This window comes from Papio anubis, chromosome 12, assembly GCF_008728515.1.
Source record: "Papio anubis isolate 15944 chromosome 12, Panubis1.0, whole genome shotgun sequence".
Lineage (NCBI taxonomy): Eukaryota > Metazoa > Chordata > Mammalia > Primates > Cercopithecidae > Papio > Papio anubis.
The window spans coordinates 12947436-12974114 of NC_044987.1; the positions used below are offsets into that span (position 1 = coordinate 12947436).

Genomic DNA, 26679 nt, shown 5'->3' on the forward strand with positions numbered 1-26679 from the left:
GAGTCAAGAATGTGTCTTGGTACACATACTTCTTAAAAAAATAGTCATCTCTCAATTTAAATGAGTCCCATGTACTGTAGGACTGTCATTAGATGACAAATTCATTCAACGTTTATGCACTGATGACGACCGTACATAACACACTGCACAGGCACTGGGTAATTTCCTTAAAGCTGCCCATCCACGGATATGGGTTGGTATGATGCTCCTGGAAGCCATCTGGCCTTGTATAACAAGAACCTTGAAAATCATACCCTTCAATCCAGTTATCCTATGAAGTCAGAGAAGGACTCGAAAGTGTGTATAATAAGGATTCGCATCACAGTGTTACAATAGGAAAAAACTGAATGTAATTTGATTGTCCAGTAACAGGATAATAATTAAATAATGTGCGTTCCATGAACTACTGTGCAGGCACTAAAAGTTGTTTCAAAAATATTTGATGACACTGGAAAATTCTCACAATTGTATGTTAAGTGAAAAGGGTGGGATATAATACTATATATGGCATTATTCTGATTTTATAAAAAAGACATAGAGATCAATCCACGGAAAAATATATTAGAATATATCTGAAATGTAAAAGTGAAATTACAGGCAATTTTAATTTTCATTACATTCTTTTTGTTCTCTCAATTTTCTGAAACAAATATGTATCCCCTTTCTAATCAGAGGAAAGGCTATTAAAACTAAAAGAAGTCGGGCGCGGTGGCTCACGCCTGTAATCCCAAAACTTTGGGAGGCTGAGGCAGGTGGATCATGAGGTCAGGAGATCGAGACCATCCTGGCTAACACGGTGAAACCCCATCTGTACTAAAAATACAAAAAATTAGCTGGGCATGGTGGCGGGCGCCTGCAGTCCCAGTTACTCAGGAGGCTGAGGCAGGAGAATGGTGTGAACCCGGGAGGTGGAGCTTGCAGTGAGCCGAGATCGCGCCACTGCACTCCAGCCTGGGCGGCAGAGCGAGACTCCATCTCAAATAAATAAATAAATAAATAAAACTAAAAGAAAAGTGAGAAGGGGGAGGCTACGCTAACAGGATAGCCTTTGGAATCAGAAGGACTGGGGTTTAAGGCCTGACCCTATACTTTGTGGTTGTATAACCTTGGATAAAGTATTTAAACTCTCTATTTCCTTGTTGGTGAGATGGAGAAAAAATAACAGCACTTACAGCAGCTGCTGGCTTACAGGGAGAAAAAAAAGAAAATGCTTATAAAGTGCTTGGCATAATGCCTAGCATGGCACTAGCCCTAATAGATTTCAGACAACAGCTAGTTAAGACTTCTGCTCCTGACTCTGCCAGTTTCTACTGGGGCAACACTGAGGCCATGAGATCATAGGCTTTGGAGTTAGAAAGATGTGGGTTCCAGTCCTGGCTCTGCCACCATCTGAGAGTATGATTTATTCTTTCAACTTCAGTTTTGCCTCTGTAAAGCGCCCATATCTCATGGAATTATACTTGGGGTTATGTAAATAATATGCATAGAATGCCTGTGTAAATGCCTGCACATGGTAGGTGCTCCATGTGCAAGAGTACCAATAACAACCTCCTCGGGTACCTTGTAGACTTTCAGTTAAAAAAAAAAAGTAACAATAGAACATTTGTAGTCTCTATTTTATAAGGCTATGACAAGGACTAAATAAAAACATGACTGAAAGTACTTCACGACTAGAAGATGGAGACAGGAAGAAGCTCCCAAGTCATTCTCAACAATCACAGTCAGCTTTGGCCACTTAGAAATAAATTAAAATCCGTCCTGCAGCACGTGTTTAGATAGAGGAGTTGTAGCTGAGACTTGCTGCTGGTACATATGTAACAAGGACTGGACCACTCCTCCTTTACTTTTTGTTCCTTTCTCCAGGCAACGTATATTTACTGAACGCCAGTTATGCATAAGGCCTTCTGCTGTCTCTCATTAGCAACGGAATAGAAAAGAGAGACAGGAAACTGTCTACATCTAAGAACTCTTTATTTTGGAAATCAAAACTCATCTGCAGAGAATTAGTCTTGCCTCTGTCCAATTTTCCTCCTTATGGCCCCCAACTTCCACTAAGGGTCATGAGGTTGGAGGAGGGCTCGACGGGCCACCGAGGGAAGCCCTCTGCCTAGGATCAGCAGCAGACTTACAGGATCCTCAATGCACAAGAACCTGTCAACGCAGAACAGCTTCCAGAGAATACCTCCCATTCCCTGGCACCCCCAATCAAGCTCTATGGCGGGAAGGCGTCGGTCCAGCCTTACTCCTTCCTGCTCACACACTGACCAGCACCAACGTGTTACCTTTGTGTGATAATATGCTTCCTCGGAAGTTCAAAGTTCTCCTCTCTTGCTTGTGGGTATCAAACGCCCAGAAAAGGTTCACCACATAGCCATTCACCTGCCAAGAACGAAGAAGCATGTTAGATGAACAGCTAGTCATGCGGCACACCACATACAAAAGGCAGGATTAAAAATACACCTCTTTTCTGCTGTTTCCTTGGGTATCTCGCTTCTTACACTGAACAGGTTGTTTTTTAAAATTTTTAAACAGGTTCTATTTGTGCTACCATCAGCTAATATTTAGTTATACTCCACCTACTTCTAAAAACAAATAGCAGACCATGTTTAATTTATAAATTCGATGCAACAAAAAAATGAATGAAGAATAAAAGAATAATAAACAATTAACAAAGGTAGAAAGAGGAAACACTGGAAAGATAATTAGGCTATGGAAATTAAGGATAAGTCCTTGCAGTCAAGGCCATGAGGCCAATCCACCCAAAACAGGCTGGTTAGATCTCATTGTCTAACTACCAAAAATACACCCACCCATCAGGAAAGATTACCTTTTCCAAGTCCTGAGCTCATAAAAGGATTTGATCTAAAGATCTTTAAATATGGGACAACGAACAAACAAAAATATTTTCAAGATCAAAGATTACAAGACAAGAACCACATAAGGCCATTTCTTTTTCTTCTCTTCTTTCTTTTTTTTTTTTTTTTTTTTGAGACAGAGTCTCACTCTGTTGCCCAAGCTGGACTGCAGTGGCATGATCTTGACTCACTGCAGCCTCCATTTCCCAGGTTCAAGCAATTCTCCTGCCCCAGCCTCCAAGTAGCTGGGATTACAGGCATGCACCACCACACCTGGCTAATTTTTGTATTTTTAGTAGAGACGGGTTTCACCATCTTGGCCAGGCTGGTCTCAAACTCCCGACCTCAGGTGATCCATCTGCCTCAGCCTCCCAAAGTGCTGGGATTACAGGCGTGAGCTACCACACCCGGCCAAGACCATTTCTTATATCAACCCATTCTGAAGCTAAGGGCATGACACTAAATGGTAGTTAAGTAAATGGCACAAGGACTCTGAAGGCTGCTTGTCCCAACACAGCTTCATCGATGGAGAGGCTGTGAGGAGGGACAGATAAGAAGGAACACTATGGAAAGTGGATCTCAGCTTGAGGAACCACATGGGCACAGATAGCAATGGCGAAGTCGGCTACGCAGAGGGCCAATAGAAGCGAGGGCGGTGCTGGAAGAGGAAGATCTTAGGTGGATGGAAAGTGAATATGTTTCCAAGGTCTCCAACTCTCCCACAAGAAGGTTGTTCTTCCACTGTGAGTGCCTCAGCATTAGCGCTTAGCACCAGGAAATCCAATAAAGCTGAAAATTACAGGGCATACATATTCTGTTAACACCAACTCTTTATTTGCACTGTTGCTGTGAACTATTTAATTATATGGTTAAGGAAAAACAGGCACCAGGCTGAGGCAGAATAATTACATGCGAAGATTCAAGTTATTCTTCATGGGGGGAAGGAACCACCTAGTTCTGGTATTTTAGCTTCACTAGATCTAGCCGTTCGTTTTGTTTTTGTTTTTGTTTTGTCAGCCTTACTGTGCTATGTCCTTTCAGTTCCCATACAAAATAAAGCCCCATCCAGCTGCTGGTTTGAAATTCCCACATTACCTTGATATCACTCTCCATGGTCAGGGTGAAGCTTAGATAATTTTCCCCATAGCTGTCAATGTGGATATCTGGTCGTGGGATCACTGAAAACAAAAAGGAATTCAAAAACAGAAGCCACGTGATGAAAAACGAGGAAGGCAGGACTTAACAGTTTTCAACTCAACGGACAAAGCCATCTTTCAGTCGGGGAAGAAAGGGTATTTCTTTGGCAGTGTTCCTCATCTATCTTTTTTACCACTGTTTTCCCGAAGCTAAGGTTGGTCCACAGTTGCTTGGTGAACACAAAACTATCTTGGCTCAGTCAGCTATCCTGGCAATTAGGTCAGGCAGAAAAGTTCCATTTTGTAAAGGTCCCAAAACAGCCCTGCTTCAGCCTCGTTCTTAAAGGCACAGGGATCATTCACTGCGAGTGGCGTCTCACTTGGCACTAACGAAGTCCCACCAATCTCAAGTCCTTTCGGAAGGCTGACAATGGGGTAAATCATAAATGGTAGATGTGCGTGTAGCAAAATGGAAAGAATGTGGCCTCTGGAATCTGGCAAACCCGAGTGAGGAGGACAGATACGAATTCCTGTTCTGGTAGCTGTGTAACCTGGGCAAGTTACTTATCTTCCTGGAGCCTAGAGATGTTATCCGCATTTCACAGAGCTGGGAAGGTTAACTAAAATAATGTATGTATGGTGCCTAGCACTCAACTGATCCTCTCTTTCTCTTCCTTTCCAGTATAACCTCACATAGGGCCAATTAAACAACTAGAAACCAACTGGCGCTCTCAAAAAGACCAGAGCTCAAGCTGAGAGTTGATGGGGCAAGGAGAAGTGGCCAAGGAAAAGACCCCTCTCACTTCAGCCAGTGAGCGCCATGCTCGTTCTCTGGAAGGTCTTCCCACCAGAAGGCTGACAGTGCTTGGCCCAGCATGATCTAAAAGAGCTCAACGGATCAATATTATCAGAAAATATTATTTAAATGACAACTTGCATATTAGACTCTCCACATATATGCCCCTTCTATAGACTGGGCAAGAGAGAATCAAAGGAGCAGATAAGATTTGGTGGCAAAAGAGACGTGTCAAAGTCTGAAGAGGTCTGTCCAGATGATCAATCACGTAATAAAACTCGACTTCAGGAAAATTCAATAACTGGAAGAAGAAAGGAGATTGGAAGCTTCAGGCGGCCAACACAGAACAAAACACTATGGATGCTGCATATGGTAAAGCTGACTTGAATTATAATCATGGCAGCCACAGACAAGTCACAATCCACTCCAAACCCCAGTTTCCTCAGCTACACAATGAGGATAAGGATACTTATCTCATAGGATTCATAAGGATTAATAAGAGACCAATTCATGAGCAACAATAGCACGGTGCTAGTGTATAACAAGTGCTCAGGGAATGGTGGCTTTTCTCATTGTCATTACTAATCCACGACGTTCACCAATTAACCTGGCATGTCTGGCTGATGCCTCTGCTGTCTTTGTCCTTCATCTTAAAATATTATTATGATACCAGGTCACAGATATTTTATAACAAACACCTTTTGGATGTGGCACACAGCTGCCTTCTGTATAAATCCTAGCCCAAATATATGCAAGGAGCTGAGATTCATCAAAATCACAGAAAAGAAGTTAAAGAGAAGCAACCACCCACTGAGATTTTCAAATGCGGTTGTGACTTGTGCCTTTGGAATTCAAGGTACATGTTTTTGGTCGATCTTCCAACATCCGTTTTTCTTGGTACGTGTGGTCAGTGTTTTGAAACAGACTTTGTAGAGAGAAGTCATAAAACAATAAAAACTCTAGGAGAGTGTGAATTCAGCAGGCTTTCTCGAATACCTGCAAGCATTCAGCTCCAAAGACCATCTGGTGGCACTATGTTTGACCGCCTTGGGCCCTGATCTCAAAGGCTCCAGATTTTAGAGGGGACCAGACAGTGACTCTCCATGACCCAGAGCCTATTCTTCACAGGCTTAGGTTAAAGTAAAATCTTCCAGTCCTGTTGCATGCCACAGTGTCCACCCGGTTTTAATACCTGGAAATCCAGAAATGCAAGTCCCCAGTGCCAAGGCGAAGGTCCGGAAAACCACTCTGGAAAATGAGTTGTAGTCCATCCCCCAAAGTATGCCAGAACCCTTCATTTAACTGGTTCGACTCACTCATTCATCAATCATTTCCTTAGTCTCTACTAGATGCCCATGATAGAGTAGAGAAAAACAGACCGGATCTCTGCCCTCATGAGGCACTCGTGCAAGATGCTGAGCCCGCCACCCCCGGCAAGCAGGGCGGTCCAGTAGGCCGCATGTGTCTCAGCCCAGAGAGAAGCGTGGAGCACAGTGGTTAAGAGCACAGGCTTTGGAGTCAGGCAGATCAGGTTCCAGTGCCAGCTCTGTCACTTACTGATTGTGTGTCCTGGGGCAAGTGACATAACCTCATTCAAGTTCCTAATATTTTTTTGTAGTTGTTCTGACCATTCAATTAGACGAGCTGATGTACGCAAAGCAGTGAACACTCTAGAGTGTCCTGCCCTTGGCAAGCCATCAGTTATTACTAATATCAGCTCTAGTACAAGATAAAAAAACCACCTACACACAGTTTGCCAGTGCCACTGGGAGAATAACAAGACTCAGCATGGTGCTTTCTTTAAAACACCATAAATGAGCATGCACAAAATCATCTTCGGCTTTGGCGAGAAGGAAGGACTCCTTCTATTTTAGATATTGTGACTACTCACAAAGGGCTGGGCACGATGGCCTTTGGAAATCCCTTTGTATGTCTGCATTAGAAGAAATGCTCAGTTCTAGGAGGAAAAACACACTCAGTCACCCCAAAAAGACTTTGTATCTAAAGCACTACAGAGACACCCAGAAATGTGCATGTGTTGGGGAGAAGGAATTTGTGTGATGTTTTTCTGACCTACACTTCCCCATTTTCTAGTCATACTGAAAGTCATTTGAAAGGGTTTCTGTAATATTTTCTCTAAATCTGCAAAGGCTGGGATCATTTACCTTTTCCTTTTATGGTGGTAATGCATTTAGAATCGCTCCAGTTTCCTATTCCACGACTAGTCACCGCAGCCACCTTTTCAAATCAGAGGGGGAATTAGTATGACATAAAGGCAATACACCACACAGCAAGAATACTGAATGAGTTAAAGGGCTGAGATTTTGGCAGTGAGGGTGGAAAAATTTTATACAGAGTGATCCAGAATATTCAGAGGTGCCAGCATCTGAAATAAGATGGCAAAATACCCGAGGGAAGGAGCTTGGGTAAAGGGCATTAGGACAGTCCTGAGATCAGGAAATGTCTGTTGATCGACAAATATCAAGGTTCTTCTAAAGGGCAGGTGTACGGGGGAGGGGGTTCATAAATAGACACATATATAAAAAGGGTGCTGACAAAATGATCAGTGTGAGAGTCACGAATGTGTACACTTAATGGTCTTAGCAAACATGCTTTACACAAAATCTATCCCTTTCTGCTAAAAAATACTAAAAATATATTTCATAAGAACCTCACAAAATCAGTGTCGAAAGACTACTTATCATAGCTCTGCATCATCCTGCAGCTAAAGATAAGCAGAGAAGAGCTGAGTGCAAAAGTACAGGAGCTGGAAAGCTAGCAGAATTTCAGAGTTAAAAGCAGGGAAGCTGCATTCCCATAAACGCCCCGTTATTGACAGAAACTCTGACGTCAAGCTCTCTGTGGCGTCCATTTAAGAGACTGAAAGAAACTCTGAGCTCCCCTGTCCCAGGACAAGAAGTTGGGTATTTTGCAGATGAGTAATATGCATCTCATAAAGGTGAGTAGAGAGTTCTCACAAAATAGCAGCAATTTCGCTCAGTTCTAAGACTGCGTGGATGGCTGGAATGGACGGTGACACTCACTCTGACGGTGTATAGAGTGTTGACCAGTAAGTTGTTGATTTCTGTAAAGTTACTAGCAGCCCTCTGGGAGGCCCACATCTTGGAACCACTCCTGCTGTACTCTACCTAAAATGAGAAGAAAAAAAATGTGAGGAAAGGGAACCAACGGTCCAGGGCATCCTAATACCTTGCAAGGAGGCGGGAGGAGAGGAAAGAAGGTGAGGAGCAGAATGTCCTGACAGATGGGTCATCACCTACAAAGCTATACCAAATCAACCCCTACTCATACAGAACACCCAGAAATCTCCTAGCCCCCCCAACACACATACGGCCAACTCCTGGAAGATACTTACAATGTACTCACGGATGAGGCCATGGGTGTGGATGGGAGGAGCCCAGTGGCCTACAACCACACCTTCTGCTTCCCTGGGGAGTGACAGCTGGAGATTTCGAGGGGCATCTGGCACTAGAAAAAGAGTCAACTCAAGGTTAAACCCATCTGCCTAGCGGCCAACCAGAGGAATTTTCCTGGGCTTAGAACAAGGACAAGAAAGACTCCACAGGCCGGGCGCGGTGGCTCAAGCCTGTAATCCCAGCACTTTGGGAGGCCGAGACGGGCGGATCACGAGGTCAGGAGTTCGAGACCATCCTGGCTAACACGGTGAAACCCCGTCTCTACTAAAAAATACAAAAGACTAGCCGGGCGAGGTGGTGGGCGCCTGTAGTCCCAGCTACTCGGGAGGCTGAGGCAGGAGAATGGCGTAAAAACCCGGGAGGCGGAGCTTGCAATGAGCTGAGATCCGGCCACAGAACAGAAGCCTCCTCGACAAAAAAAAAAAAAAAAAAAAAAAAAAAGAAAGACTCCACAGCCGGCACTGAGACTATCCACTAGAAAGGCTGCTAGCTTGGTCTTCACACTGACAAGACACTTTTCCTCTTCTTCCAAAAAGCAAGGTGTGCCGTCCACACGTCACATCATGGCTTAGTTGAGTGTGTGGTAAATTTGTGGCTCATAAGGCCTGCAGGATAGAATCACTTGGGCAGGCTGAGTCACCACTGACCCTATGAATTCAATGTTCAGATCTTAATTGTCAATGACAGCACCTGCTGCCTCTGCTTCTTGTACAACAAAAACAGAGTACTGTGGGCATGACTACCAAAAAATAAGACTAATTTTGTAACATCACAGAATTTCTATATCCAAATGAATGTGATCATCTTCAAAGCAGGCTCCTTAATGAGTTTAGTGCTAGCATATTAGAGATACTTTAGGCAATGGAAAAAGATGACATTCAAGCAGACAGTTGCTCATGTCAACTACTTTGAAGTAGGGAGGAGGTGAGGAACTCTCTTAGACACATAAATTTGGTAAATTTCTTAAAAACTTAGCCACAAAGCCAGGCGCAGTGGCTAACATCTGTAATCCCAACATTTTGGGAGGCTGAAGCAGGTTGATCACTTGAGCTCAGTAGTTCAAGACCAGCCTGGGTAACACGGCAAAACCCCATCTCTACAAAAATACAAAAAGTTAGCTGAGCATGGTGGCACACACCTATAGTCCCAGCTATGCGAGAGGCTGAGGCGGGAGAAGCACCTGTGCCTGGGGAGACTGAGGTGGTGAGTAGTGATTGTGCCTCCACGGCACTCCAGTCTGGGTGCCAGAGTGAGACCTTATCTCCAAAAAGAAAAAAAAACTTAGCCACAAAATTGCTGATATGCCTCATATTTTAATGACGATGACCTCCCAAGTACCAAGTACTAGGAAATATCTAGAGAAGGAAGGTAGAGGTAGAAACTAGACAAACAATGCAAGAGGACAATGGTGGAGAGAATCTTAAATTAACTTAAGGTACAAGAACAGTCTCTGACGCAGTAAAGGAGAAGAGCTGTTTGACAGCTCTCGCAACACTATAAAGCTTAGCCACAATACTTCTGTACATGTGAGGCACACGGGTGTTCCCACATTCCTGAGAATACTCGGAAAGATGCTCACAAAACCCCACCTGAGGTCTCACACACACCATAAAAATTAACTGAAACACTTACATCCCTCCGGGGTCCTCAGGGTCACAAAGTCATTGGTGTTGTGTGCCTTGCTGAGACACTGAACTTGTACTTTAACCTGATACGTGGTATCTGGTTTCAAGACTTTTAATACAGTGTTTGTCTTATTGCTGTGGGTCTCCAGAGTCTTCCATATGCTCTCTCCAACCACCCTGGCCCAAAAAAATAAAGATATTGTCACACGGGAGCAGCACAGGGGGCTGAGATGTCTGACTCAGTTAAGAACATGGTGCACGCCACTAGAGAGCTTTCAGAGCATCCTGGGACAATGAAGACATCATTTTCATCTCCCGTGGCAACGACGGGACCCACCTGTAGTAGACGTTATATACACAAGAAGCAGAGGGCATTTTTTTGGGCCGCATCCAGGTCAAAGTCACATCCCCAGAGAAGTCAGCTGTCCACTGAAGATTCTGTACTTTGTACACAGTCAACTCATCTAGAGAGATAAAGGAGAAAAAGTCAAAAGAAGTTACATCTCGGCCAGGCGTGGTGGCTCACGCCTGTAATCCTAGCACTTTGGGAGGCTGAGGCGAGTGGATTGCCTGAGCTCAGGAGTTCGAGACCAGCCTGGGCAACATGGCTAAACCCCATCTCTACTAAAAATACAACAACAACAACAACAACAAAATGTTACATCTTACAAATCCTTAGATTTCAGAGGACTCCTGCTTTTAAACAGAACTACTGCGATCTAGATTATCAGGAGATCATAATCAATATCCGAAAAGAAATCTCAGAAAATGTAGTTGAAACCTCCCTATACAATCCCTCCTAGGGTCTCCTGAGATAAGAACAGAGTTAATTCCACCAGCAGATTGAGACTATGAGAGTCATGATGTATGGACATGAGGTGGGGAGTCCATAAAAAAAAAAAATCCAAGACCAGCTTTTCACTAACAGGGAGGAGACAGCTGCACGTTATATCAGACTCTGGCCAAGGCTCACCTCACTTGGGGCTCCAAAACTAGGCACAAATCTGTTTCATCCTCAGATTGAGGAACAGTTCAAAAGGGTCCTAGCTGGAGATCTACACGGGAGGGGCCCTGGGGTAAGCGAGCCTCCCAGCCCAGCCCAGCCCAGCCCACGGGCTGGCACTCACCACTGCAGGCCTTCTCGTCGCTCTCGTCTGAGCAGTCCAGGAAGCCGTCGCAGCGCTCCGAGAGCACAATGCAGGCCTCCCCATCCTCGCACTGGAACTCCCTGCTCATGCAAGTCAAGGTGCTGTGTGTGGCTGAAACACAGAGAGGCTTCTTAAACCCACGGGGAGAGGCCGTATGGTACTAAAGGCTGGGCCCAGGTTTATTCGGGTTTAGGCAAAGTACTAATAGGCTTCTGCTTCAAAACACACCTCTGGAATGACCAGTGGTGGAATCTATACCGGCACTAACATCTAACATCTAACATTAACAATTGGAATCTGCATTCAGGAAGAGGGAGCCCTTTGGAGTCAAACAAACTAGAGTTTAAACCCTAGATCTGCGTGAGTTTGAGCAAATCACTTAACATCACCCAGGTTCAGTTCCCCTATAAAAAATGGAAGTAACAATTCCATCGCTGTCGTGTCTACAAGGATCTAACGGGATCACACACCTGGAATAGCGCCTGGCTCCTGGCCAGCATCAACAAACTGTAGCTATTACTCTACAGTACTATTATTCTGCTGCTATTATTAGTTTGCAATCTAGAAAGAGGAGCTGATTTCTGGTTTGAGTAATAGAAATAATAATGAGATGAATCCCAAAAATATTAAGAGGCATGCGTACTTTATGTAGTATTTTAAGTTGTTTGGCTTTTCAAAGTACTTTCACGGAAAATGAAACAATGCAAATAATGAGCATCGGTAAGTTAAGGGTTACTCAATTGTATGGCTAGGCTATTGACCAAAATGTGATGTGCTCTCCAGTTCTGAAAGTAGATTTAAACTGCATGGGAGGCTCTCAAAAGAAAGCAATCACCATAAAATTGCAAATCCTCCTGAAAAGAGAAAAGGTGAGAATGGCTATAGACAGCAAATCTGCTATGCAGGCTGTGTACCTGGGTGGTACAAATCTGCTATGTACCTGGGTGATCCCAGGAACGGTAATTTGAGGCCTTCCTTATACAGATTCACACCTGCCTGCCCAGTCCTGGACAAGGAAGGGCTACATCAGAAATCCAGTGCCACCAGTGATGAGGGTCTAAAATCAATCTTGCTCCTCCAAGTCAAACAGGTCCACATCCTAATCCCTGGAACCTGTAATATGTTACCTTATGTAACAAAGCCACTTTGTAGGTGTGATTAGATTAAGGACCCGGAAGTAGGAGAGTTCAGCCTGGATTATCCAGGTAGGTTCTGTCTAATGACCTGGGTCCTTAAAAGCAGAGACCCTTTTCTGGTTGTGATGAGAGAAAGAGAGAAAACAGAAGAAAGGTGAGAGACATGCAACATCACTGGCTTTGAAAATGGGGAAATTACAACAGACAAAAGGAGGCCGAACATGAGTGGCTCCATTCTGCTCCCCGCACCCTGCCCCGTGCCCGTGGTGACATCTTGTAGGTTAACAGCCTCTGCTTATCTCGGCACGGCACATAGGCCAAGCTAACTATGGAAGGAATTTTGTTTATAGTTTAATTTTAAAGCAACGATGATAATAGTCCCTTCCTGAAACTAACCCCTGAGGAAATAAGGAGTGTGTTCACACAAGTAACAAGGTTATGTTAAAGGTGATATGAGCATTGTGACCTGAGCAAGGAAGCTTCATCCGCCCCACCTCAGACCCAGGCATGTGGCCATGGGTCACCTCTTGACCTCGACCCCCTCCCTCTTCCCCTTTCTGCTAACATAAACAACCACACTTTGAGACGTAGGTAGAGAAACTGGATAATGTTCCCATGAGAGCAACAAGGATGCTCAAGAGGAATGGATAAAGGATCCAGGGATATTTTCCTAGAGACGAAAAGACACAAGGATGGGGGAGGTGGTGAGAAGACGTGCAGACTCTAACAAGTGTTCCCCGCTGAGGAGTCTTCATGAGAAAGAAGAATTAAGACTTCTTTGCACGAGTCTCCAGGATGGAGGTACAGACTTCAGTTCACTACTTATTAAAAAACAATTCTGATACAGAAACTGTCAACAGGAGAAGGGACCTATCAAAACCACTTATAAGGCTTTTCACAAACTGTAATCCCCCAATCTCCAGGAAGATCACTGCATTTCAGAATTCTATTATATACTGAGATGTAATTGGTTTGCCATGGTGGGGGGAAGCTCGTAACAAACAAACGTGTATTCAAGAATTAAAGAAAGGTTTGAGAACCACTACTGTAATAGTCTCAGAAGCCCAAGATGGAATTCATCCATCCAGCGAACATTCATGGAGGTCCTACCATGACTCAGGCACTGCTCCGGATGTTAAGAGTATGGGGATATGTGGAACAGATGAAGGACCTGCCCTCATGGAGCTTATCTTCTATTGAGAGAGACTGCAAACAAGTAAATTAATCTGATCAGGTTATGCCATTTTTTATAGGATTGCCAGGGACAGACTCTGTTCAGAGGGGATTATTTTGAAAAATACCAAAACCCTCATCACAGAAGTATTCCACTGGGGAACAATGTGGTAAAATACCATCAAACAACAGATAAGCAGTAGAGCTGAGGACATTGGAGGTTTCTTTATAAAGTGTGTCTCAAAATTTTAAGAGCAAAAAAGCACAGGCTTTAGACTCTGGAAATAAGCTGGGTGCAGTAGTGTGCACCTGTAATCCCAGCTACTTGGGGAGGCTGGATTGCTTGAGTCCAGGAGTCTGAGACCAGCCTGGGAACATAACCAGACCCTGTTTCTTCAAAAAAAAAAAAAAAAAAAAATAGAATCTGGGAATAAGGTTGTCATTGATCTCTGAAAATTCTTAAACTGATAATGAAACAGATGATTAATAGGCACTTAGAACAGAACTTAGTAGCCTTCAGGGGACAGCTTCTCTAAAAAGAATCACACCACACTCATCTCATTTCATTTTTAGATAAGGTTATCAAATTATTGTTGGAAAAAAACTGTGGATATAACACATCTTGATTTTAAGACCCTTAACTAGGCAACATCCCCGTGAATAAGCCAGATTGGAAACAGGCTGAAAAACGATTTCAAGAATGCCAATTAATGAATTAGTATCACCCAGGAGGGAGGTCCCATTTCTTTTCTCTTTCTTAATTATCTCCAATGTTCATCTTATTATGTGGTTGCTTATTCGGCTCAGACGTTCCCACTGTTATTTTGGTGAGTGTGGGGCCAACCTGTCCCCGTTGGTTTAACACTCTAGGAGTCCACTTTGTTCATTCTTTTAATGTAAGGGTAGAATTGCACACTAATCCCTATTCAGTTCATCTGTGTTGGTTTTGGTGTATTCTTCCCTGATGAGAACTTTCAACACGGCTTTCAACCTAAATAAATAACCCAGTCTGGTACTGGCTAGGTGATGCTCTTGGAACCTTAATTCTCCTATCTCAACAAAGGAGATAATACCAAAATCACAGTTATTTTGAGAATTAAGTGGAATGAATACCTGATTTGCCTGAGAATAATGAATAGCACATTAAAACCCACCACCAACGTTTAGCTTCCCTTTGTAAAACCTGAGTGTTTTGCCAGAAAATAAGCTATCTGGGCAACTTTGTATTATTTGCAAGTATGACAGGCATTGCCTTCCAAGTTTTCGTCTGGTCATTAAAGAAGATAGGATCACTTTAAAAAGCATCAGAAAATATTACCACAGCGAATAGAGCAAAGCAGAAGCAGCCTGAAAAAGACCACTTATGATAAAGCAAAGCGAAAACGAAACAGCCAAAATGCAAGAACAGGCATAACAACGAAAGCAGTATATAAGGCGATAGAATGAGAAACGAGAATCTTTTAAGGCTTATCAAAGGCTGCCGCATCCTGCTAAACACACAACTTTAAAAAAAAAAAAAAAAGTACACAGCAGGAAAATTAATTATATTGAAGACAAACTGTATCAGTGAATCCAAACACTTAATTGTGTGAACTTGCATTAACTTTGAAAGCAAATGACAAAGCTCAACCTTATAACTGATAGACATGACAAAGAAATGAGAAAGAGATGTAATATGGAAATGTTAACCAAGGAGATTAAAATATCCCTTACCATCTGAATTTATTTGGTTTATTTTTTAATTTATGTGACAGAGTTTCACTTTTGTTGCCCAGGCTGGAGTGCAGTGGCCCGATCTCAGCTCACTGCAACCTCCGCCTCCTGGGTTCAAGCAATTCTCCTACCTCAGCCTCCCAAATAGCTAGGATTACAGCATGTGCCGCCACGCCCAGCTAATTTTGCATTTTTAGTAGAGATGGGGTTTCTCCATATTGGTCAGGCTGGTCTCAAACTCCCGACCTCAGGTGATCCACCTGCCTCGGCCTCCCAAAGTGCTGGGATTACAGGCGTGAGCCACTGCGCCTGGCCTATTTGGTTTATTTTAATAGATTTATGTATTTATGTCTATGGATTTATATGCAAGTATCAAGAGATATCAAATTATCTTAATCTTTTTGGTTCTTGGGTTCTAGATAACAAGGGGCATGTTCTGGACAGAGAGAAATCCATCCCCAAAATGGATCTGAAACTGCTCAATTCCTGAGTTCCAATAGGAATAGTTTAGTAATGAAAGATTCCTTACGATTTTCCTAAACTAAAATAAACACATAAATAAATAAACGAAGCAAAAGAAATCGCCCTACCTTAGAAATTGAAGAATTAGAAAGACTCAAAGGCTGTTTCTTGAAAAAAAGAACCCTAGGTAGCAACTTATCCAATTCCTTGACTTTTAGTCAAAGAAAAGACCCTTCAGGCAGCTGAAACAAAAGCCAAAGTGACATTCCCGGAGATGAAAGGATGCAGGAATGATGGGGGTCCTGGGACCCCTGCCGAAAAACCAAGTGTTAAGAGAAAAACCTATGTATGGTGGAAATAAATTAGTTTCATATTGCAAGTTAAGGACTTGGCCAAGATGATTTTTTCTCTCAACTCAGAGCACATCAAGGCCTAGAATGAAATTCGTCTCCAAAAGTCCATCACTGTAGAGATCATCATAAGGAACAACAAACGTGTGAAAATTGGCAAAGGCTCATTCCAACGGGCAAGTGAAGGACACGTGCACGGACAACGAATGCAGTAAAATGAAAAGGAAGACAACAATGCCCCAGTTTCTGACCTTCCCTTTTCACTTTCTACCAGGATGACTTGCACTACCTCAGATGCTAATGTCAATCAACGAACCCACCATCGTGCCTAGGCCCACCCAGGGAAAGCTGTGACTCCTCATCCTCAGCATCCCCCGCATAGCTGGCGGCATCACCTTTCACTGTCATCCTGGGGGAAACCTTCATTCTTCCTTTTTCCGAATCACCACAACCAAAAAAAACCTCACTGGACACTGTTAATAGTACCTCCAATATATTAAGAGGTCACTCTCCCTTTTTCACCTTCACAGTCCCATCAAATTAGCCTCCTCACGGGCACCTGGCTTCCAATCTCACTTCAGCCTTCTTCTAACCCATTCCCCGCGTGATGAAGTTCAAGTGATCTAAGATATAAACACCCCATCTCTGAAATCGTCAATGGCTCCCTAGGACCAGCAAAATAAACTCGAAGCACAGGGGTCGCCCCATCCACCTCATGCCTACCTCTCCGCACTCACCTTTATCCCACTCACAACCACTCTACAGGTCTGTTTTCCTATGCCTCTGAGCCTTGAAATACACATGCTGTCCCCTGTGTCTAGAATGCCCATCATCTGCCACCTTGTCCCACCGTTGTCCAGGCACCATCAATAGGGCTGCCTCTCCTGGCCTGTCCCCACCTCTCCAGGAAGCTGTGAACTATGCCAGTTCCTTGGATAACTTCTGCTACTGCCTACACCACACTGTAGGATAGCTGCTGACTTGATGTCCCTCCCACTAGAATCTGTATTGCCAGTCACCGGGCATGGTGGCTTAGGCCCAGCACCTTGGGAGGCCAAGGTGGACAGATCACTTGAGGTCAGGAGTTCAAGACCAGCCTGGCCAACATGGCAAAACGCTGTCTGTACTGAAAATACAAAAATTAGCCAGGCATGGTGGTGCATGCCTGCAATCCCAGCTACTCGGGAGGCTGAGGCAAGAGAATCACATCAGCTCAAAAGGCGGAAGCTGCAGTGAGCTGAGATCCCAGGCTTGGGTTCTGGAGCATTTCCTCCGTCATTGCTCTTGATTCAGTGGTCTGAGGTGAGATCACCAAATTCACATTTCTTATAAGCACTTCCACATGATCCTGCTAAGTCCCATAAATTTTGTAAATACTGAATTAGAGGAATTAAGAGATGACTAACCTCCACCTCAGATTCTATTCCATCTCTAAATGGTAAGATTCGGTAGGGTTCCAAATGAGGCTTAGTTTTTCATTGGTTGAGGAAGTCATTATTTTAAGATTAAAAAAAATGGGACCAGAACAGGGATCAAAGCGGAGGAACTGAGGCATTTGCTGCTTAGGGTCAGGGCTTGGCGGCAGGGAGGCTCTCAGCAGAGAGTGAGAGGAGCTTCCTCTACATTCACCAGGGCAGGAATCAGGCAAACATGGACGAAGCCCTATCCTGGCAAGGAAGGGAGTGTGACTGGCTAGGACACCTGCTGTCTGCAGCCAGCAGGAGACTGGATGGAGGGGAGGCCCACAAAGCTGGGATCCCTGAGCTAGAGCAGTACCCAACCATCAGGGAGGCAGGCTGGTGAGGGGCTGCATAAGCACCATTCCAGCCATGCCCTCCCTAGTCCACTACAGTAGGACAGACCAGCCAGTGGTGGCATTAGCATGCAGCCAGGGACTGAAAAGTGCTGACTGGTCACATGAGGATAACGCTTGCAGAAGCCAGTGTCTCCCTCCATCACTCACTCCAAAGATCCTCCCTGGGTACATCAGAGGACCGAACACCAGGACCCACTGTGTTTGAAAACTACCAACTCCAAACTTGTAGAGAATGCATGCATCACTTCACACTGGGTTCAGATGGCCTTGCAATTATTCCCCATGTGGCTCAGCACACTATCTCACCAACCATAATTACCCTAAAGGCTAAGAATGAATTTTCTCAATGGGGTGCTAGAGGCAAACCCTCTAACAACACGGCCTCTATGCCCAGTAAGTGCTCACTAAATACTTCCAGAAGAATGAATGCACATACAGAAGAGTTGTGGCTTTCCCCACGGGTGTTTTTAAAGAGTTAAATATGCTTATGAAACCTATCTAAAATATTTATTTTAGTCATTCAGAAAGTATTTTTATTGGACACGCTCCTGGTATTTAAAACACAGTCAACTTATTAAAAAGAAAGTGACTAACGCAACGGAATGGGTGCACGTGGCAAAGCTCTTGTGGAGAATGTAGTAAGAGCATGGTTACACAAAAGTACACAGACTCACACACAGGCGTGTGCTGATCCAGAAATGAAGCAGAAGCACCAGAACTGCACTGTCTGCAGAAATGTGCCCAGGGGGTGAAGGGCTTTCTGACTACTCACGGCAATTGGCCTCGTCCCGGCCATCCTGGCAATCTCGGTGGCCGTCACAGCGCTTCCAGTTGGGAATACACTTCTTTGGTTGGTGGCATTCGAATTCAAATCGGTCGCATCGCCCAAGTTGGGTGGGAGTGGAGGCAGCAGTGACATTTGCTAAAATAAAAGATTTTTAAAGTTCACTTTTTAGTACTGAGGGAGCTGGCCAATAACAGCAACCAATCAATACGCTAGGAGATTACGGTGCTTTAGAAATTACAGTGGGAACCTGAAGACAAATGCAAGTTCCACACAGAGAACTCAGTAGATACAGACATCTAATGTTGCTTCCTCACAGGATCCCACTAAAGCCACAGCCAAGAGATTGTTTTCAAAGACCTAAATCCATGAGGACGTGGATAATGAGATTTGGGACCTGGAAAGAAGACAGACAGCGGTATGTGACTAAAGAGGCCAGTGAAGGCTGCATCCTACCTTAAGCCGTCACAGGAGAAAGCTCAGAACCAATCAGATCAACAACACACAGTCCTCCAAAAGCTCAGAAACTGGTATTTCCCAACCAGAAGTGAAGAAAAAGGAGTTAAAATAAGGGAACTGACGGAATGATGTTTAAGACGCAGCTACATTCCCTATATCCCCTCCTATCAGTCCCACCAGACAACCGATCCATACGTCACCCCAATAGAAGAATGGAGGGTTGTTGTTTGGAGAGGGTAAAAACAGAGAGTTGTTTAGATAGGCGTAGTTGAGAGCAAGTATATCCTACTGATAAAAGGGGGATTAAACCTACATACGGCAGCCTCAGTCCTCTTCTCCGAGGATCCTAGCAATAAGGTACTTATTGTCCAGGCAGGAGATCTAATAATCTTCTCTGGGGAAAATGACCAGCTTCAGAGACTAACCCTGAAGTAACCGAGATTCAGAGTTCCCCCATGGTTCCCAGCCATGAACCTCAAAGTTGACAAGCCCACCCACGTGCTCACAATTACTTAGCAGTTCTTTAGTCCCCAGCCTTAAACACAAGCAGAGCAGCAACCAAGGACTCTCTGAGAAAAAGCTTTGACAGGAAAGGCAGAAAGCCAGAGCCCCCAACCCCCAAAAGGCCATTTACAGGCTTTGCAAGAAGAAAACTCCAGAAACAAATATCCTTAATGTGTTCAGAAAGAAAGAATATATATTTATCCATGAAAAAAACAAAACAAAACAAAACAGGAAACCATAAAAAGGGACAGTGGTAAAAATGGAAAAGCTCTCAAAGTTGAAACCATGATAACAAAAATGAAAAACTCAGCAAAAAGTTGAAATGTAAAGTTGAGTAAATCTCCTAGCAAGTTGGGGGTAGCGGGGGAAGGGAATGTTAAAAAATATAAAAGATTTTTTAAAAATAAGGAAGAAGACCAGATCAGGAAACAACATATGAATGACAAGAGTTCCAGGAAATAAGAGAAAACAGAGAGGGAAATATCATTAATAAAAATTTCAAGAAAAATTCCTTGAACTAAAACATATAAACTTCCATAATCAAAAAGCATGCAAGTGTCTACTACGTTGGATGGAAAGGGTCTCACAGCAAAGCACATCATTGTGAAATTTTAAAACACTGGTGCCAAAGGGAAGATTCTACAAGCTTCTAGAGGATTAAAAACAGGTCACATATTAAAAAAAAAAATCAGAATCAAAATGGCTTTTGGATTTCCCAAAAGCTGCTTGAAGGCAGTAGAACAAAACCTTCAAAATTCTGGAGGAAAATTACTTACAATCTAGCATGCCAAACCCAGCCCAACTATCAATTAAGTCTGAAGACAGAATTAAAACACTTTAAGACAAGCAAGACCTCACACAGGCCTCCCACATGCATTTTCTCAGGCATTTTCCAGAAAATGTGCTCTACTGAAACATGGGATTAAACTAAAGAGAGAAAAACTGGGACACAGGAAACAGGAGTTCCAACAGGAGATGGAGGTAAAAGCAAGTACTGAGGATGATGATGGTGCAACGTCCTAGAAGGCAGTTGTGCCCCAGGTATACAGGGCAACTAGTACAAACCAGAGCAGCAAAATTCAAGAGACAAACACCTGAGAGCTGTTATCACAGTGTCCTTGGCCACTGCATCATCATATTCACCTGACAAGGCTACTGAAGGATGCACTCCACCCAAACAAGGGAGTAAACTAAGAAAAAGCAAAACACAAGATCCAAGAAACAAGGAATCTAAACTGGGAGAAAGGCAAAGAGAATTCCAAGGAGGCCATGAAAATTTCAGCATAACAGGCACACAGGAGGACTAGAGAACAATCTGTCCAGAAAGGAGAATCCAAGTTGTTAGAAGAAATATCTCCAAGAGAAAAGCTGAACCTGATACATCCCTGGACATGTTGACCTGTGGAAAGTTATCCTGAGTGGTGACTGAAAGGCAGAAAGCATTGGCAAATGGTACAAAACAACCTAAGCAAACAAATGAAAAAGCAATTATTAACTTTAGGATATTTTGCCTATTCTACAGTTTTAATTGGATTTTCAAAAGGGCTTTCCCTAAATCCCAGAAACACTCTGCAGAAACACAAGGTACACGGAGACAGGTGATAAAAAATAAAAAGGGGGAGAAAGCCAGGCCAAGGCAAATCATGCCACTTATTCCTGGACAAGAAGGGAGGCATCAGAGGGCTCCAATACTGGGGAGGATATGATCGTTCATCAGTATGGGCCTTATCAGAAGAAAACTGAAAGGGGGAGAAATATGAGGCTGATAAACCAGTTAGGAGAGTTCTACACTAAACAAAGAAGATCCAAGAGCTACAGACAACAACGAGTTTAAATTTGTCCCAGCACTGCACACAAAAAAGAAAGCACAAAAGCTGAACAGGATACATAAACAGAGATCTGCTCAACGGATTAGTCAGAATTTGCTAGAGTCTATTAATGTCCTGGTCAGAGTTTTAATAAGCAAAAACAACTTGGAGAGGATAATCAAGTTATTCAATAAATACGTAGGCCTGCAGGGGAAAGGACAGACACAAAGTTTTGTTTCGTTTTTTACAATTCATTTTAATTTGAGAAGCATTTAGGGGATACTGACTATTTGCCTATTATTGTAGGAGACACAGAGCAGGACTCAAAGTAGTAGATGGCATGATCCCCAAACAGGAAATCCACACAATGGCTATGGAAGCAAAGATCAACACACATGAAATAATTAGGAAGCAATATACAGCAGATCCTAGTTAAGAATCAAAAGGTCAATGGGTAAGTTTAATGAGACTGGAAAAGAGATGGAAATCAGTTCAAGGAATCAGTGAAAGCACCACAGAGGTGGAGCTTGAAAGGAGAATAATGCCCTATTTGTTCAAAGCAGAAATCCCAAACTTTAGTGAACCTAAGAATCATATGGGGATCTCCTGGGCTCCACCCAAAAATTCTCATTCTACGTTTTTTCTAAACACCCCAGGTGATTCCATTAGGGTGGTCTTTGCACCATATTTTGAGAAGTTCTGACGATATTAACACATCAAGGTCTCTTTTGCTATAAAATCCATGCCTCTGTTTGCACTGACGGATGGTGGGTTTCAGTGATAAGGAAAGTAGGAAGACGAGGTTGAGGATACAGGAGTTTCTGCTGAGAGCAAAACCTTGCTGCAGATGCACAGGCAGGAAAGAAGCAAGTCTATCTGGAGAAGGTGAGGAACCTAGCTTGGCTGATGTAGGGAATCCAGGGAGGCAAGGAGGAGTCAGCTCATAGAGGGCCTGGAAAATAGAAATTGTCAAAAATTGAGCTTCTAGACAAGAGAACAAGAGGAAACTCAACATGGCAAAAAGACCACCCTAGTAAAACCATCATTTTTAGAATGTTTTATAAAAAAAAGCATAGAATCAGAATTTCTGGTTGGAACCCAGGAGATCCCTATATGATTTAGCTTCACTAAAGTTTGGGATTTTGATGTTTTTAAACAAGGAAGCCATGGAATGAACATGGTCACAGAAGAAAGGAAACGATCATGCAAAGCATGCAAAACATTATTTGTTCTTCTATTATAACTGAGTTTGAAGTAGACTCCTGTTTAGGAACGAACACAGGATCCTTACCTCTGTTCTGCCTGCAGTTAAGAGCACGCACGAGAAGGGGTTTCAAGGTCTACGCCCGCCTCCAACAACATGGTGACTACAGACCTTCAGCTGCCTCTTTGAGTTTAGCCACTAGATGGCAGTGCTTACCCTTCTTTTAGTTGGACAGGCCAGCCAACTAGCAAGTGGAATTGGGCTCTCTCCCCTGAGAGTTTAACACACACACAAAAAGTGCCACATTAATTCCAATTTGTACTTTCCCACTAAGAAGGCAGCAAAGGTGGCACAACCACAGCCTGGGTGGAAATCAGGGTGGCTGGCCTCTTGCAGGAAGGTCAGAGGCCAGTTATAGAGGATGAGATGCTCCCATTCCAATTTCCTATGCGTCTGTGATCCAGGGAGAAATGCTAGAAATCAGCCTTCCCTGGAGGTGCACCATTAGTGACAGGCAACCTGGCCACACAGGGAAGGCCCAGACAGCAGGGCATGAGGCCCGGTTGGGTTGTGCCCAGAGCACACCCCCAGAAGGTCCTCTCCACAACAGCAGGTACCACAGAAGAGGACCTGGGCCAGAACTCACCAAGCGAGGGGCAGGCTTCCTCATCTGAGCCATCTGCACAATCTCGGTACCCGTCGCACACCCAGGTGTCCATCACGCAGGTCCCACTGCTGCAGCGGTAGTAATTGGGCAGACACGTGGAGGGCCCAGGAGTCGAGAAGGGAAGAATATGTGAATCTGAGAAAAACACCAAGCAAGGAAACCCAGAACATTAGAAGCAGAACATTGATCTTAGACCAAATGCATCCCAAACCTAGTGCGGATGTCCCAGTTTTAGCTGTACCTGCTGAGGGAGGCCAGTGCCAGGCACAGCTCTGAGCAGTGGCTAATCTAGAAATCATGTATAACAGGTTGTCAGAAGAGGCAATATCCTTTTCCCTTTTGGGGAGTAGATTTCCTTTACTTACTATATTTGATTTGGGCTAATAACATTCAGGTAAGTTTGCTTTCGCAGGGGCTGGGGGAAGAAACAGGTGGCTGAGGAGGCACAGCGTGGCTAAGAGAATTCCTACCGAGGTGAAGCATTGTTTTCTAGTTAATTCAACCTCAACTACCCCACGACCTGGTCCAGAGATGAGAATGCCAGAAAGGAAAGGGGCAAGTCTGCATTCCACATGAGTGCTCCTCAAATGCACGGTGGAGCACACAGGACCTGGGGGTTTATTAGCAGGCAGATTCTGACTCTAGGTCTGGGGTGAGGTCAGAGATTCTGCATTGCTAACAAGTTCCAAGGAGATGCAGATGCTACTGGTTGTAAACCACACGGTGAGTAGGAAGGCTCTAGACTTCTCACTCTGCCCTGAAAATACAGAATAAACAGCCTGAAAATAGGAGAAACCAACCACACTTTTTTCAAAATGAGAAAGAGGAACAGAAAAAATTTGAGTCACTATTCTCACAAAAATATGCCCCCGAAAAGACGGAATAAGCCAGGCACACCCTGCAGAGCTGGTGGAACGATTCCGGCGTGCCTTGGTGATGAGGCTGACCCAGGACCCTGGGGCCTCTTACCTCCACAATCCTTCTCATCAGTCCAGTCCCCACAGTCGTTCTCCCTGTCGCATTTCCATCTGTTGGGGATGCAGTGGCCGTTCTCACACCGAAACTGGAAGTAGCGGGAGCAGTTCGGGGCTTCTGTGGGGTTTTCTGTGGAGATCAACCACGTCATCAGTCGCTTCCCCTGCACCAGTGTGAACGCGGGGCTCCAACTCTAGGCATCCTCCTCCAGACCCAAGTTCCAGGGCAACCCGCACTTCCCACCCATAGAGAGATAAGGCAGCTTCACGCACCCAGTGGGCAACAAAAAATACACCTACGACCTAAACAAAACCCCATCTTCCCAGCCCCTAACCCATGTTCCTCTGATCTATACTATGACATCCTGAGAATGATCACCTGAATTTTAATTCTGACATTTCACTAAAGGAATAAAACAACTATTGATGGTAAGCCAATGGTGACAATAACTATTACACGGTGGCCTGTCACTTTTAAGGGGAGGTCACTCCATAATATTTACCATAATTCCTTATCTACCGTCTTCCTTATACATAATGTGGTCTTCCCAACTGCAGAAAGGAAAGGAGATCAAATAAACTTTTCCCTAGCACCTGCTGGGTGCCAGCTGCCCAGTTCAAGACTCAACACCTCGTGTGAGGATTCAGGAACTGGCAGCAACTGCTGCTGAGTTAGGGGAAGGCCAAGTCTGCAGTGGGGGTGTCGGTGAGTGTCCCTGTAACTGCAGGCATCGCTGTAACTAGAGGACTAGGATGCAAGGAGGCAGATCTGACATCTTACCGCAGTTGGCTTCATCAGAATAATCGCCGCAATCATCCATCCCGTCGCATTTCCAGATTAAACTGATGCACACTCCATTCTGACACTGGAAACCGAACTCATCACAAACCTTGTGGAACTCAGGATCTTGGGCTACAGAGGAAACAAACATCCATGAAGTCCAGGAATTTCCAGGCTGAGGGGTCGAAGCAGCAGTGCTGCTCAGAAGCAAAGGGGAACAGCAGTGAGTCCTGGCAAGGGACTGTCTGGCTAAAACATACCTTGAAAGCAAAAGCCAAACCTAATCTAAACAGAGCACACTCTGTTAATTAATCCATTCCATGAATCTTTACCGAATCATGTTATGAGCTGAGTTTATCCCCCCAAAAATCATGTGTTTAAGTTCCAACCTCCAGTCTCTCAGAAACAGGACTGTATTTAGAGATAAGGGCTTGAAAGAGGAAAAGTTAGAATGAGGTGATCTGGGTGGCCCGAATTGAATAGGCCTGGTGTCCTTACAGAAGCGGAAATGTAGACACGGATGTGTACAGAGGAAAGACCGTGTGAAGAGCCAGGGAGAAAGCAGCCGTCCACGAGGCCAGGGAGAGAGGAGGAACCTAACCCTGCCGACACCTTGAGCTTGGTCTGCCAGCTTCCAGGCTTGTGAGAAATAAACTTCTGTTGTTTGAGCCACCTGGTCTGCGGTACTTCGCTACATAAGTCCCAGCAAACAAATACAAGAGCTACTCCAACGAGGGCACTGTTTTAAGATAGGGCCATAGCAATGCATAAAACAAGCCCCTGCTCCTGTGAAGCTCAAGCAGCAAAATGAATAGACAGGTCCAAAGCGGGGCAAGTTGTGGGAGGACCATCGAAGCAGGGTAAAGGGCTGTGGCAGGCTGCAGGTGCCATCTGATACAGCACTGGCAAGGAAGGCCTCTCACTCTCAGTGACCCTTGAGCCAAGACCCTGGTCACTCGCCATCCTGCCCTTTATACATACACCCACTACTGAAAAGCAGGATTCCTTAAGCAACAAAGGAAAGTCTTTCTCAGAAAAGGCAAGCTTGGACACTCAACCTAGACGTGTAAGCTAAATAGAGGTGCAACTCCAGGGTGGCCAAACCCCTCAACACTCATCCAAGACCTGTAAGTTATTAAATAGAGACACAACCCCAGGGTGGCCAAACTCCCGTGCAAGTTCTTTAGTGACCGTGAGTCACCTCCCCTGCCTGCCCCAACTCACAGCATCCCGCAAACGCCGCATCCTCATCAGACCCATCGCGGCACTGGATGATTCCGTCACAGACCATGGAGTGGAACAGGCACTGCTGGCGGTTCTTACACACGAAGTCCATGAAGTGCGTACAGAGGGGCTCTGTAAGGGATCCAGAGCGGGGAAGAGGCCATGAGCACTGTGGCTGGCTGGGCCTTCTAGCCCTGGGCAAGTGCCTACAGGTACAGATGTGGCTTCAGGAAGCAACAGTAAAAACCACCATTTATTGAGCACTTGTTTTCTGCCAAGCCTAGAGCTAAAGCACTTGACATAAAGTGCATCATTAAACCCTCAAGACAACATTAGGAGAGATTTTATTGTTGCTAATTCAAAATGAGAAAACAAGGGCCATAGGGTTAAGTATGTTGCCAAGAGTACACAGCTGATGAAGATGAAGCCAAAAGTGAAATCCAGAGCTGTCTGGCATCAAACCCCCTGATCTCAAGCATGATTAATATGATACTGACTCTCTAATATGGGGGTAGGCAAATTTTTCTGTAAGGAACTAGTCTAATGGAATGCACTGTGTCCCCCCAAAATTTGTATGTTGGAGCCCTGATCCCCAATTTGACTGTATTTGGACATAGGGCCTTTAAA

General features: G+C 44.4%; 1 protein-coding gene across 8 annotated transcripts in view; it reads right to left on the reverse strand.

Moving 5' to 3' along the window:
• The window catches only part of SORL1 (sortilin related receptor 1), a 179571-nt gene that overhangs the window by 18947 nt on the left and 133945 nt on the right, over nt 1-26679 (reverse strand). For all 8 annotated transcript variants that reach the window (XR_002517258.2, XM_021926639.2, XM_021926638.2 and 5 more), the window contains 13 exons: nt 26053-26184; nt 24829-24960; nt 24043-24177; nt 23053-23208; nt 18420-18569; nt 10977-11108; nt 10187-10313; nt 9857-10026; nt 8164-8276; nt 7832-7936; nt 6953-7025; nt 3951-4033; nt 2283-2379 (listed from right to left, as the gene is read on the reverse strand). Coding sequence is in view for 7 of the 8 variants with exons in the window: in XM_021926639.2 (XP_021782331.1) it covers nt 2283-2379; nt 3951-4033; nt 6953-7025; nt 7832-7936; nt 8164-8276; nt 9857-10026; nt 10187-10313; nt 10977-11108; nt 18420-18569; nt 23053-23208; nt 24043-24177; nt 24829-24960; nt 26053-26184 (1605 nt within the window). In the remaining variant the exon portion in view is untranslated. The remainder of the gene's footprint in view (nt 1-2282; nt 2380-3950; nt 4034-6952; nt 7026-7831; nt 7937-8163; nt 8277-9856; nt 10027-10186; nt 10314-10976; nt 11109-18419; nt 18570-23052; nt 23209-24042; nt 24178-24828; nt 24961-26052; nt 26185-26679) is intronic.